The sequence below is a fragment of the Myotis brandtii genome, unplaced genomic scaffold (assembly GCF_000412655.1).
Source record: "Myotis brandtii unplaced genomic scaffold, ASM41265v1 scaffold1270, whole genome shotgun sequence".
In the NCBI taxonomy this organism is placed as follows: domain Eukaryota; kingdom Metazoa; phylum Chordata; class Mammalia; order Chiroptera; family Vespertilionidae; genus Myotis; species Myotis brandtii.
Window position 1 is genome coordinate 312,104 of NW_005354465.1, and position 13,096 is coordinate 325,199.

The following is a 13,096-nucleotide window of genomic DNA, read 5'->3' on the forward strand; positions in this document are numbered from 1 at the left end:
AAACAGACCTCATTCCTGTGCTCTAGTTCCACTCATTTGCATATCCCATCCGACTACAGGTAGAAAAGTCTCAGTGGAGGTGGGGTGAGAGTGCTTGGAGTCCCAGAGGCAGGAGAGCCCCACTCCCTTAGCTTCTCGGGGGTACAGTGCATGGACACAGGATGCCTTCTGGCTAAGGCCAGAGCTCCAATTCACTTTAGTGTTTCTCCCACCAAGAGCAAGAGTCCAAGAAATAAATACAGCAGCTTAAAGGACAGATAGGTTGCTTAAGGTTTATTTTGTACAAGGATGCACTTTTTTTAAAACTCCTCCTTTACCTTCCTTTCTACCCAGCTCAGATTTTTGCCTGCTCGCCTCTGAGTGTGCAAGGCTGATTTACTAACCTATCTGTTCTTTGCTATGATGAGCCAAAGACCAGCACAACCTTCCTTGGAGCTGAAGGTGGGTTCATCTCAGAAAGGCCCTCAAGGATCCTACTGAGGCAAATGACTGTGTTTCAGCTCAGGCCGCTGTGGAGCAGAGAAACTGGTGTCCTTCTTGGAGTAATGCCTCCATATCCTTGAATTGAGCCAACTGGCAGGCCTCCTCCAGCCCCAGCCAGCGGTAAGCTTGGTGCTCGTGGGAGAGGCGGATCTCTACGTCATAGTCCTTCACCTCTGCCAGCCAGTAGATGACTGTTTTAGGCTTCTTCCTGGCCACATAATTGAGCTCCCTTCTGAACCCCTCAATGATGGTCAGCTGGCTTGCTTTTAGGCCTGCTTCCTCCTGAGTCTCCCGCAGAGCTGTTTCCAATTCATTTTCTCCGGGTTCCACATGGCCTGGTTAGGAGAAAACAGAAAGAGGAGGGGGAGATAATCTTCAACAAAGCTGGATTTTCCAGGTTAGATGATTTAAAGATGGGATCTTTGGTGACTTTTCTAGCTGTTGCTAGGCTAAAGGGCGTCTAGAGATTGGTAATATCCGAACACGCCTAGGAATGGGGTGCAGGGCAGGTAGTGTTTGGCTCTGCAGTATCTGGGAAACCCCTCCTCCTCACCCCATCTTCTCTACAGAGAGTGAAACAGACCATGTACTTGGCAAGTCTGGTCTAGAATACTGCTCCTCTGATGGTGAGAGATGGCCTCCCTCAGACCTCTGCTTTCTTATTCTTTGGAGTTTTCCTCATCACATATTCTTAAGGAGACCTTTCCCTTGGAGACCTTAAAGTGATGTTCCCAAGGAGGGGCAGTCCCTTCTTGGCAGATGGGAGCCAGCTGAGAGTGAGCACTTTGCCTCAATCCACAGTGAGGAGTTAACACTGTCTGCAGTTGGTCTCTAAAGTCCCAAGGCCAACAGACAGGCTCAAAACCATGCACTTCAGCATCAGCAGCTGTTTCCAAGTAGCTATCAAGGCTTTTCCAAATTGTTTTCATCTTTCTAACTGAGCAAGACCAGATTCCAGTTTCATAGGGAAAGTCCTGATGGGAACTTAGACTAAGGACAAGCCGAGAAACAGTTCTAAGAAAATTTGTTGGCAAGACCTAAACCCAAGCCGACAGCTGCCAAGAAACTGTTGTAGGAGAACTTGAAGCTCTGCAGACTGGGAGCAGCCCTCAGCTCTGCCGCTAGGCCCTTCCTGCAAATTCTCAGTTTGCCCAGAAGAGCCAAGAAGGACTGGGAGGGGTCTGGCAGCCTCTGTCAACACATGGCTCCGGCAGTTGCTGGGGGCCTCCTGGTTTAGGAGCTCATGGGGAGCAGGAATTGTTAGCTGTTCCCTTCTTGGTTCTGAGACAGGGCTATATTCTAGCCTTCCTCGTTCCTAGGGTCCTCGTAGCACTGCCCTGAGTCAGCTGCTGCTGCACAGCTCCGACAGAAAGCAACCAGCAGTTTGTACTTAAAGACCATTTGAGCTCATGGCTTCTGGAGAATTTTCTCTGTATGGCACCTCATATGGAGTCATGCACACAAAGACAGGTAGGTAATGCATCAAAGGACGAAGGTGAGAGGGGTGCTGATGGTGGCAGAAGGGACTCTGATCCAGGATGTCTTCCCTTCCCTCAGAAGTGTGTGGGAGTCTCTAAGCACACCTTCCCAACATCAGCTATTCGGCATTCTGCCCATCAACATTAACAGGGTAACTTCTCCCCCAGGCCCAAGCCTCCCTAAATTCAGAGGGGTCCTTTGAAATCTTTCAGTGTGACATAGGAGATCAGGAGACAAATGTGGCTATTCCTATACATGGTATTTGTAACATTTCTTTCCCTTTTGTCACCTTGTCTTTCCTTAGTGAAACTCAAATGTGCAAAATTTTTTTTAATTCATCCTTTTTTTAAAAATTGATTTCAGCCCTAACTGGTTTGGCTCAGTGGATAGAGCGTCGGCCTGTGCGGACTCAAGGGTCCCAGGTTCAATTCCGGTCAAGGGCATATACCTTGGTTGTGGGCACATACCCAGTAGGGAGTATGCAGGAGGCAGCTGATCGATGTTTCTCTCTCATCGATGTTTCTAACTCTCTATCCCTCTCCCTTCCTCTCTGTAAAAAATCAATAAAATATATTTTTAAAAAATTATTTGAAGAACTGGTTTTAATCATTGATTGGTTGCCTCCTGCAAGAAACCTGGGCATGTGCCCTTGACCGGAATCGAACCTGGGACCCTTCAGTCTGCAGGCAGACGCTCTATCCACTGAGCCAAACGGGTTAGGGCTCAAATGTGCAAGTTTTATTTGCTGTTCCCATTTCCTTGTTTTCCTCCAACCCTGGATTCTTTTTCACCTCCCCCTCTCCTACCCAACTCTCCCATCCTGCTCCCTTCTGTCTAGGGCAGTGGTTCTCAACCTTCCTAATGCCGCAACCCTTTAATACAGTTCCTCATGTTGTGGTGACCCCCAACCATAAAACTATTTTCGTTGCTACTTCATAACTGTAATTTTGCTACTGTTATGAATCGTAATGTAAATATCTGATATGCAGGATGTATTTTCATTGTTACAAATTGAACATAATTAAAGCATAGTGATTAATCACAAAAACAATATGTAATTATATATATATTTTCTGATGGTCTTAGGCAACCCCTGTGAAAGGGTCGTTTGACCCCCAAAGGGGTCGCAACCCACAGGTTGAGAACCGCTGGCCTAGGGGCTGTTCACTCTGAGCTCCTGACCTGTAGCCCCAAGGACCTCAATGCCCAGCCTTAATGCCTTTCCTCCTTCCCAGCCATTCATCAGAGTCCTGGCGCTCTGGTGAATGATACAAAAAACACAGGTGCTGCTTCTGTCCTGGGTTCAGTCACAGAGTTCTATTTCCAGCTCTGCTCTAGCCTAGTATGGAGGGAGACCTTGTTTGTAGAAAGGATCAGGGGGCTTCTACCCACCTCACACCTTCCTGCTGCACAGTTACTGGGAAGCAAGACTTGTGTGGAGCCTAGCAAGGGGGATTTCTGAGTAACACTTGGCATTTCCCCAGGAGGCCCCTCTGGGTACTTGTACCTTTAGGAGGAGTCCAGTGATGAATGCCATCTGATGCCTGCAGCAGTAGAAACTCAATTGAAGCGTTGTCTACCTTGGGAATGAGGCGTCTTCGGAAGATGATCAAGCCACATGCTCTCAGGGCCATGGTCTATTTGAGAACTTAATAAAGAAGAAGGCGACATTGGGAAGTTACACAAAGCAGGAAGATCCATTCTGGGGGAGCAGCACTCTGGTGCTGGGGAGTAGCACAGACCAGCTAACAGTGACCTCATCACCTACAGAAAAAAGCAGAATGCCAAGAGCCAATGGGGGGAAACCAGGAATCAGAGATAGGCCTTTGTGTCTAACTGCAGGACGCTGGCCCTACCCTGTCAGTGTGGCTCTATCCCAACTCCTCCAAGTCTTCCTGCTAAAACACAGGCTGGTATGTGTGTTAAGAGACTAGAGATCCTTGGAAGCAAACCCACTGAGACTGGAGAGATGCTGGGAATGGGAGAGACGCAGTACAATATTCTCATCAAACCCACAATCCCATTCTCCTCAGCCTCCAGCCTGAGTTTCTGGAGCAAAGAGATCCCAACAATGTGGTATCTGATGGCTTAAAGGGGGTCACTTAGGAAAGGTAGCTTGGTGTACACTTCTTTTGTCATGGATTTTTTAGTCTTTTATCCATGTTTTGGAATGTTATACATTCACATGGTTCAAAATTTAAAGTTCAAAAAGGGCACACATAGTAAAAAGTCTCCCATCTCATCAGAGGTGAAACTAGCATGGCGGTCAAGAGTGAACCTAGAGCCTGGGTTCAAGTTCTGGCTCTGCTACTCATTCACTGTGCAATTTCCTCCTAAGCCTCAGTTTCCTCATCTGTAAGACAGGATGATAATAGTTCTACCTCAAGGGTTGCTGTGAGGATTGCTTGACTTAACTTTTATAAAGTGCTTCAGAGCAGTGCCTGGTATGTAAATAAATTTCAATATGCATAGAAAAATGTCTGGATAGACACATCATCAATAGTGTTTTCTGGAGGATGAGGTTATGGGGAGACTTTCGTTTTCTACTCCACGTATTTCCGTATTGTTTGGAAATTTACAGAGAACATTTACTAATTTTATAATAAGCAATACAATAAAAACTAAACTTTTTAGTCTTTTCCATTTCATGTAGTCTTTTTTTCTATTTCAGAAAAATATGTCAACAACAACAAAAGACAGGAAGGGAGAACAGCAGAAATATCTGCAGAACTGGAAAAAAAATCACCATCTGAAGGGGAACATGTAATCAAGGTAACAAAAATATGGAAGATGTTTTATGTTAAGACCCTGTTAAGAAAAATCTGTGTCATTTGCTCATTCAACAAATATTTATTGAGTACCTACTATGTACTAAGTACTATTCTAGGCCTTTGCCCTCATGTAGTTTTATATTCTAGTGGAAGAGGTGGGCTTTCATTAAATAATTAAGCAAATTAAAAAATAATTGCCAATAAAATATGTCCTACAAAAGAAAATGTATGATGGGCAACCTGACCTTGTCTAAAGGGATCAAGGAAGGATTCTTGGAAGAAGGGATGTTTGACAGAGAAGTAAATGCTGAGTAAAAGATAAGTTGGCAAAGGGAAGGAGGAGAGAGGCGTGCTCCAGGCGGAAGGAACAGCATAGACAAAGGTCCTGGGGTGGGATGGCAGAACTGAAAGAAAACTAGGTGTCTCAAATGCAGCGAAGGCCTGGGAGAGTGTCCCATGCAGGATGAGGTCTGAGTCAGCAGGGCCTCACCTGCAAGATTCCAGGGCCAAAGAAAGAGCTGGTACTCACAGACAGCAGAGCTAACTGCAGAGAGCGTCGCTGGGGTAGGAGCTGATGGTCTCTATCGCCCCTTTGTTGGTGCTTAATCAAGATGAGCTTGCATCTATCAAAGGCATAAAAATCAGATCCAAACTAAAACCTGTTTCAGGGCAATTCTGAGGACTGCCAACAGATGGTAATGTTACTCTAGGGAACAGCAGTTCCTTACCAGAAAACCAAACACGCCCAACACTGTGACCTTTCCAAACCTGTAATGAGCGCTTTAAGGACTGGAAACAATCTCAAAAGGGCTTTCTAAAATGGCCTATGCTATAATACACTGTTGGTGAGAGAGTAAATTAGCATATCCTCACAGGAGGGCAATTTACTTATGAATATCAAAACATAGCATATTCCCTTAGACCCAGAAATGCCATTTCTAGGCATCTGATGTACAGAAATATATGTTTAAGATGCACACACAAGGATGTTCATTACAACTTTGTTTGTAATATCAAAAAGAAAAAAAGGCAAAACCAAATATCCATCAATAAAGGAATAATGAAATAAAGTACAGTATATCTACATGATAAAAATTATGAGCAAGCTCTCTCTTTTCCAGAGCACACCCCTGCCTCTCCTCCCTCTTTCATCCCTCAAGGTGTGTATCTCTCTCCCTCTTTCTCCTAAGCTCCAAGGGCCCTTCTACTACCCCTGTCACTTTCTAAATAAACTTTCCTTTATAGTTTGGAAGAAAATTAATGAAGCCATAAAAAAATGAGGTAGAGCCAATGTGCTGCTTGTAAAAAGATTTTCAGACATACTAAAAAATATATATGTTTTAGAATAGTATGTATAATGTGATCCTGTTTGAGTTTAAAAATTCATTTAAATGGAAAGCGGGTTTTATTAAGCATTGTGTTCTATTTCACTGGTCTCCACATTTATGCTGAGAGCTTTCCCCATTCTGGAAGCCAGAAATAAAGGTTTCAAATTACTGGTTCCAGGTATAGGCAGAGAGAGGTGTCTGATCCCATTCCCTGTCCCCTCTCCCCCAGGCCCCATCAAGATGCTTGGAAAGTATTAGCAAGTTATAAGTGTAGATTATAGTAAGTATAAGGCACCTTATGCCTGCCTTGGGTGGATTCCCATGGAATAAATGTTAGAATCCCTAGATAAGCTCTGCAATCCAAGACTACAGGCACAGTACCCTCCCTGCCTGGACAGGAAGCCCCAGAGCATTCCTTCACACCACTGCCATCCCAACACAGCCTCAGGAAACAAAGATGGAGGAGCCAAGAAAGACAAGCCTGGAGTGGCCTCATGGAGCCAACAAGGAGAGGGGAACAGGCCAATATTTTCCTATGGGGAGGGGACTTAGAGGAGTATCAAGGGTGCACCCTAGCAAAAATGTATCTAAGTAGATACCAATGCACAGGAGTGATAACATCTAAAACCCAGACCTACCAACAGTTCATCTCAATGCGACCAGAAGAGCTAAGATTAAGAGCTAGGATTAGATGTTCTCTTTCTATCTATGCTCTCGACTCATGGAGGAAGTCTGAGACAGTTCTAGAAGGCAGGACTCCTATTTTTCCTTTCAGTTGCTTGGCTTGAGCCAGCTTTTCTCTGGAATTTCTCCCTCCTTCTCCATACACATTACCTCCTGCTCATTCTTTCAGAAGCAACTCAGATGTCACCCATCTTCTGGGCCTTTCACATGGCTTGAATAAATTTCTACTATAGGGTTTGATAAGAGAAGCCAAACACTATGAGCAACAGAAAATTAAGGATTTAGTATAGGAATTAGACCTTGTTCAAGGATGGGAGTTGAGGGAGAAATCCATGCAGTGCTGCCGCATCTGCATCTGCTGTTGGGCCTGAAGTCTCTATAGGTCAGCAGGCCAGCAGCTGGGGAAGGAAAGCTGGCTGTGGGGGAGAGCAAGGAAAACTGGAACCTGTGAGAACAAAGAGGAACTAAAAGGACAAGTGGAACTCATGAGGACAAACTGAAACTTGCAACTTCCTTTCACCATCTGCAAGCTCATTGACGCAGGTGACTTGCAGAAGCTGGAGCTCTTTGCCACACACAGAGCTGCGTGTACACCTGGCCCAGGACTCAGAGTAGCTGAAGGAGGAGATTCGGTGGAGTTGTGGAGCTGCAGGCCTCGGTGGCTGTGCATAAACAATGCGCACATCAGTGTCAAGGGTTATGCACTGCCACCATGCCTGTTATCCTGCTCTGCCCCCTTCACAGTGTACTGGTAGCTACTTCACTTCAGCTTTACAAATCTCAAATAAAATTTTCTTAAAGTCAACCCTAACCTGGAACCATACAGAAGGGAATCCTGGGCAACCTAGTTCCAGCTTAGCTAAGTGGACATAGTACAAAGCCACAAGCATGCAAACTTAGTAAGGTAAATCTCTAGCTCTAGCAGGGAAGAGCCACATCATGAGCTCTGTCTCCTTGGGACTTCGTAGAGCAGCCCTCAACAGATGTTCATTGATTCAACAGAACTCTCTCCACACCTCACTCAAACAAATGCTCAGGGAATGTTCTGCGAATTTGGGAAATAGCCCAGTGTTTTTCTAAAGAGTGCCATTTACATAAAAGTCAATGGAGGTATTGTTGGAGGTTTTCTGGAGTCCACTAAGCTGAAACTGTCCTGGGGTTTGAAAGCATCTCTCTGTCTCTCTGTCTCTGCTTCTCTCTCTCTCTCATATATACACACACTTCAAATGATTTCAAATCTCAGGAGGTTAAAGAACACAGCATCCAATATGCAAATATGCCTGCAGCCATCACTGAGGTGAGAACGCCAGGCCAGGACAACAGCAGGCAATTCACACCTCAGAAAAGTGGCAAAATGCCTTAGGTGGTTAAAATAACCTGAACAAAACCAAAAAACACCCCTTAATGTCATTAGGAGGTTCCAGGAGCTAAGGAAAAGTGCCTTGGCCTTCTCTCTCTATGTATAACTCCTTCACACCTAGGAGGTTCAGGATTTAGGTGCCAAAAAATAATTTACAGGTAAATGGCTATACTGATGTGCTGTGTTTCCGTGTTTTCAAATTAATCAGAGTGCTATTGCAAGTATAGCTCAACCCCAAAGCCCTCAAATATACCCTTAGGTATAGAAAGAGCTCCCCAAATCCTCCCCCAACTTGTATTTCATAGCCTAGAATCCCCTTAGTAGAAATGTTTCATGTCACCATCTTATCAATTAAGCATCTACACTATGTCAATTACACTGCACCTGTTTTTTTATATCTTTTTTAAAAAATATGTTTTTATTGACTTTAGAGGGGAAGGGAGAGGGAGATAGAAACATCAATGATGAGAGAGAATCATTGATCAGCTGCCCTCCCCCACACTCCCCACTGGGAATGGAGCCCACCACCCGTGCATGTGCCCTGACTGGGAATTGAACCATGACCTCCTGGTTCATAGGTCGACCCTCAACAACTAAGCCACACCGGCGGGGCTACGGGTATCTTTTTTAATGCTCAAAACAACTCTTCATGATAAGCATTACTATCTTCATTTTATGATGGGGAAATTGAGATTCAAAAACGTTAAAATACTTGCCCCAAAGGCATACCTATCTGTGAATGGTGGGATTTGAATCCAAGTAAGCCTAACTCCAAAGGCTATATTCTTTTTCCTTATACAGCACTCCTTACCATGAGAGAGCAGGGCTTGGGGCAAAAATGGCCCTGACAGGGGACATGCAAATGACTTATAAAAATTACTTCCAATTCCAAAATTCCGTCTTTGATCTATATTCATATGGAGAATTTTTAAGATGTCTGGCTGGAATCCTTTCTACAGAACGGGTTTTAGTTGGAAGGGTATATGAATGAAGGGCCTGGTGCCCAAAGACAACCCTGGAGGGGTAGTGTAGCCAGAGGTGCCTAAACTTTGCCTCTCTGGATAAGGGTTTCTTTGCCTCTTCTGCTTTTTCCTAGGAAACAGGAACCTAAAACCACATGTTCAAAACCATACCCAGTAGTGTGGGGGTTTCCAAGTACCGAGTGTTGGGAACACCCTGATGCTAGCCTTGGACAAGCACACAAGCACCTAATTTGAGATGCTAGTGTCCAGAAAATTTGCCCAGACCATTCCACTGTGAGGAGGCCCAACTACGCTGGCCCACGAGCAACTCTGTGACGGCTCTGCTTCCCCTTATTTTCCACATCATCATGGTCTTTTCTCTGATTCTCCAACTCCCTTCTCCCCTTCCAAAGGAGTGGACAGAAATGAGCCACCCATCTATGAATAAAGTTCTCTCTTGTAACAACAGCAGCAAAAAGAGAAAAAGAAAACAGAAAAGAAAAAAGCCCCCAACCACCATGATGAAATTGAGACAATGAAAATGTTCCCTCAACTGCACCTTTCCCTGGACATCTGCCACTTTCTCGTCTCAGAGACCAAGCTGCTGAGTCATCTTGCTATCTGTGCTATTTGGCTGAGGGAGGAAACAGATTTCACCTGCAATGACATGAATATTGGCTTCCAGGATGAGGACAAAGTCAGACAAGGTTGAGACAAAAATCATTCCTAGTGAAGGGAATCTGTTTAGTGGCCTATTAGTGCCATCTGCTGTACAATTCTGGAAAGCAAGGATGGTGAATTTTAATATTAGCCTGAGGGGATCTGTTTATTCATCTTACATCTGTTGAGTGTATCCCATGCGACAGGCAATGTAACAGGATTGAAGAGTAGATATGGAGCTGAATACTACAAAACTCCTGTTTTCTAGGGGTTCTCAGCCTAGTGAAAGCGGGAGATATTTAAACAGACAATTTACCAGTGTGTTTTGGGCATCATAGCGGTATGTGTAAGATGGAAAGATAGCAAAGAAAAAGGAGGGATTACCTTTAGGTCAAAGGGGTACCCTATAAGGATTTTGAAGGATGGCTAGGAGTTGACCAGAAAAATAAAGGTGGGGGCGAGGGGCACCCAGGTAAAAGGGTGAGAGCAAAGACCCTCAAGCACAAGATGGCATTCCATTGCCAAACAGCTTAGTGTATATTCTGTAGGCAATGAGGAGCCTTTGACAGCAATGAGGGCTATAATATGGTCAGACTGACATTTTACAAAGACATTCTGGAAGCATGTCTGGAAGCAACGAAGGTGGAAATGAATTGCAAGGGAGGTAGAAATGAATTAGAAGGGAAATTAGAGGCAAGATCAATTGGTTATAAGCCCGTTGCCAACAGTCCAGATGACAAATGATATAGAGTTAAATTAAGGCAGAGGCAGTGAGAAAGGAGAAGGGATGTATTTGAATCTCAAAGAGAAAATCAACACGATTTGATGTTTCATTGTCCAAGAGAGAGAGAGAGAGATAGAGAGAGAACGTATGGTTTGGGTAACTATAGAAGATAAGTAGGTAGAGTAGGGAGTAGAATGTAAGCTAATGATTTCTGTTTGGGACAAGTTGAACTTAAAGCGTTAAAGACTAACCACAAGGTAAAATGACATGGGTCTAGAGTTCAGTGATTCTCTGATCTCATCTCTTCATTTCCCAAGGTGGAAATTTCCATTAGAGAAAAATTTTGCTCTCACTGTAGGTACCTCTGGAGCCCACCTCACTCCATTTGGGTGAGTCTGCTTGTGCATCTGCTATTACAAGCATTTTCATCCTCTTTCAGTCTGAAATAGCATGGCACAGCACAGAAAAGCATGGCTGTCTTTGCAGTGAGAAAGACCTAGCTCTTTAAACAACTGTGTTACTTTGAGCAAAATATTTAACTTCACTAAGCCTCATTTTCTCTCATTTGTAAGATGAGAATAACTCCTACTTTTCACAATTGTTGTAATTCAAAATAATGTATACATAGGATCTGACACATCAGAAGTACTGAATATATGTGTCACTCTTATCCCTGTACCATAAAAGATCACCAGAAAGCTTTTTTATTTTTGTTGTTGTGTGTGTGTTTTTTAATCCTCACCCAAGAACATGCTTTTTTTTTTTTACCTAAGGGGGAAAGAGAGGGGGGGAGACAGAAACATTGATGTAAGAAACAGCAATTAGTTCCCCTCCTATGCACCTTACTGACCAGGAATCAAACCTGTGACCTTCTGGTGTATGGGAGGACACTCCAACCGAGCCACACCAGCCAGGGTTTATGGTGTTTTAATGGCACGCGCTTAGCTTTTATTGATAGATGAATAAAGAAATGGCTTTTCAGCTTGGCAGGTGTGGCTCAGTTGGTTAAGGACCATCCCACACACCAATCAGGAGGTTGCCAGTTGGATTCCTAGTCAGGGCACATGCCTGGGTTGCAGGCTTAATCCCCAGTAGGGCACGTGCAGAAGGCAGCTGATCCATGTTTCTCCTCTCTCTGAAATTAATAAACATATTTTATTTTAAAAGTCTTTTCATATTTTCTGCGAAATTGCTGGGGAACACTGTTCACCACGCCATGTATGTTCCTCATGTAAAAGGTCCCACAAGCCTGGCCAGTGTAGCTCAGTGGTTGAGCATCGACCTATATATCAGGAGGTCATGGTTCCATTCCCAGTCAAGGGGAATGCCCGGGGTTGCAGAGTGGAGGCCAATCCCCGGTGGGAGTGTGCAGGAGGCAGCCCATCAGTGATTCTCTCCCATCAAGGGGAATGGGGGTTGCAGAGTGGAGGCCAATCCCCGGTGGGAGTGTGCAGGAGGCAGCCCATCAGTGATTCTCTTCCATCATTGATGTTGTTCTCTCTCTCTCCTTTTCCCTTCCTCTCTGAAATCAATTGGAAAAAAAGTGTAAAAAGGTCCCACAAGATAAATCCCTTTCAATATAGGTACTATGAAGAAATTTCACGTTTGAAGAATGGATCCTTTCCTTAATTATTATTATTTAAGTTTTGAGCTAAATTGGGTACTCAATTACAGTAAGTCTAATGGCCCATTGGTTCGTATATTTCTGTTTCTATTAAGTTGTTAGCTACCATTTTTTGAGGAGTTACTACTTGCCCGGCATTGTGCGAAGTGCTTCACCTTCATTATTTCAATTTATCTTCACAACAACTCTCTGAGGCATTACCACCATTTTTTTAGAAGAAGAAAAAGGAAACTATGACTCAGAGAAGTGTCTGAGTAGTAACTCAAAATCAGGTCTGTCTGACTCCCCATATCATGGCTCTTTACCTGAACTCTGCACTAGTGGTCAACATTTGGCTATTTGCTTGCATTCACTTTACTTTACTTATATATACTAAGTTTAACAAGTTCATAGGACCCAAACCAGGCCCGAACAAAGAAAAAGTAAATGGTATTTTAGGTACTGAGACTCTCGTTTGACTTTCTTTACTTCCGCTATAATTGTCACGATATTTTCCATTCAATAAATGAAGCAATTAGAAAATATAAAACCTCTTTGGGGAAGGAGGCAGGGTTTTAAGTTTAACAACAAGGTTAAAACTGAGGCCCAGGGAGGGGAAGGTAGAACGCGATCGGGGCGCTGGGCCCTAAACCCAGGAACTTTGGGATCCCGAGGGCCCATCCCATCACCACTTGCAAGGGGGCAAGCAAGACTCAGTGGGCACTGAACCCTCCCTCTCTCTGTGCACACAGGGAAACTGAGGTCCTGCGAGCGTCTGGGGTTCGGCCTGCCCACGCCTCACTGACAGCTTGGAGGGGCGCGCGTCCACCTTTGACCCTGCAGCTACGCGAGATCAGTCCGTTGCTGAGCCGGAGGCTCGGTTGATCCGCAGAGAACTAAACCCACACGGGCCGTTCCGCTACTCACCCCAAGCAGAGGGAGGAAGGAGGGGGCTCATGGACGGAGACTCCAGGGAGTGGTACGTCGACCAATCCGGGGAGCGCGACTGCGCTTCGGGGGACCAATAATTTGAAGGAAAAAA

General features: G+C 44.6%; 1 protein-coding gene across 5 annotated transcripts; it reads right to left on the reverse strand.

Moving 5' to 3' along the window:
- Window positions 1–246: 246 nt before the first annotated feature.
- NUDT2 (nudix (nucleoside diphosphate linked moiety X)-type motif 2) lies at window positions 247–13,096 on the reverse strand. Of its 5 annotated transcripts, XM_005859524.2 has the most exons (4): window positions 12,982–13,096; window positions 5,263–5,356; window positions 3,470–3,610; window positions 247–818 (listed from the first exon to the last, which is right to left on the reverse strand). In XM_005859524.2, exons 3-4 carry the CDS (start codon window positions 3,594–3,596, stop codon window positions 502–504), a joined length of 444 nt encoding a protein of 147 aa, XP_005859586.1. In that variant the 5' UTR covers window positions 3,597–3,610; window positions 5,263–5,356; window positions 12,982–13,096; the 3' UTR covers window positions 247–501. The 5 variants fall into 5 exon arrangements, with proteins under 5 accessions (XP_005859586.1, XP_005859585.1, XP_005859588.1 ...); XM_005859523.2 differs by lacking the exon at window positions 5,263–5,356 and having other exon boundaries at window positions 12,982–13,095; XM_005859526.2 differs by lacking the exons at window positions 5,263–5,356; window positions 12,982–13,096 and adding an exon at window positions 12,884–12,951.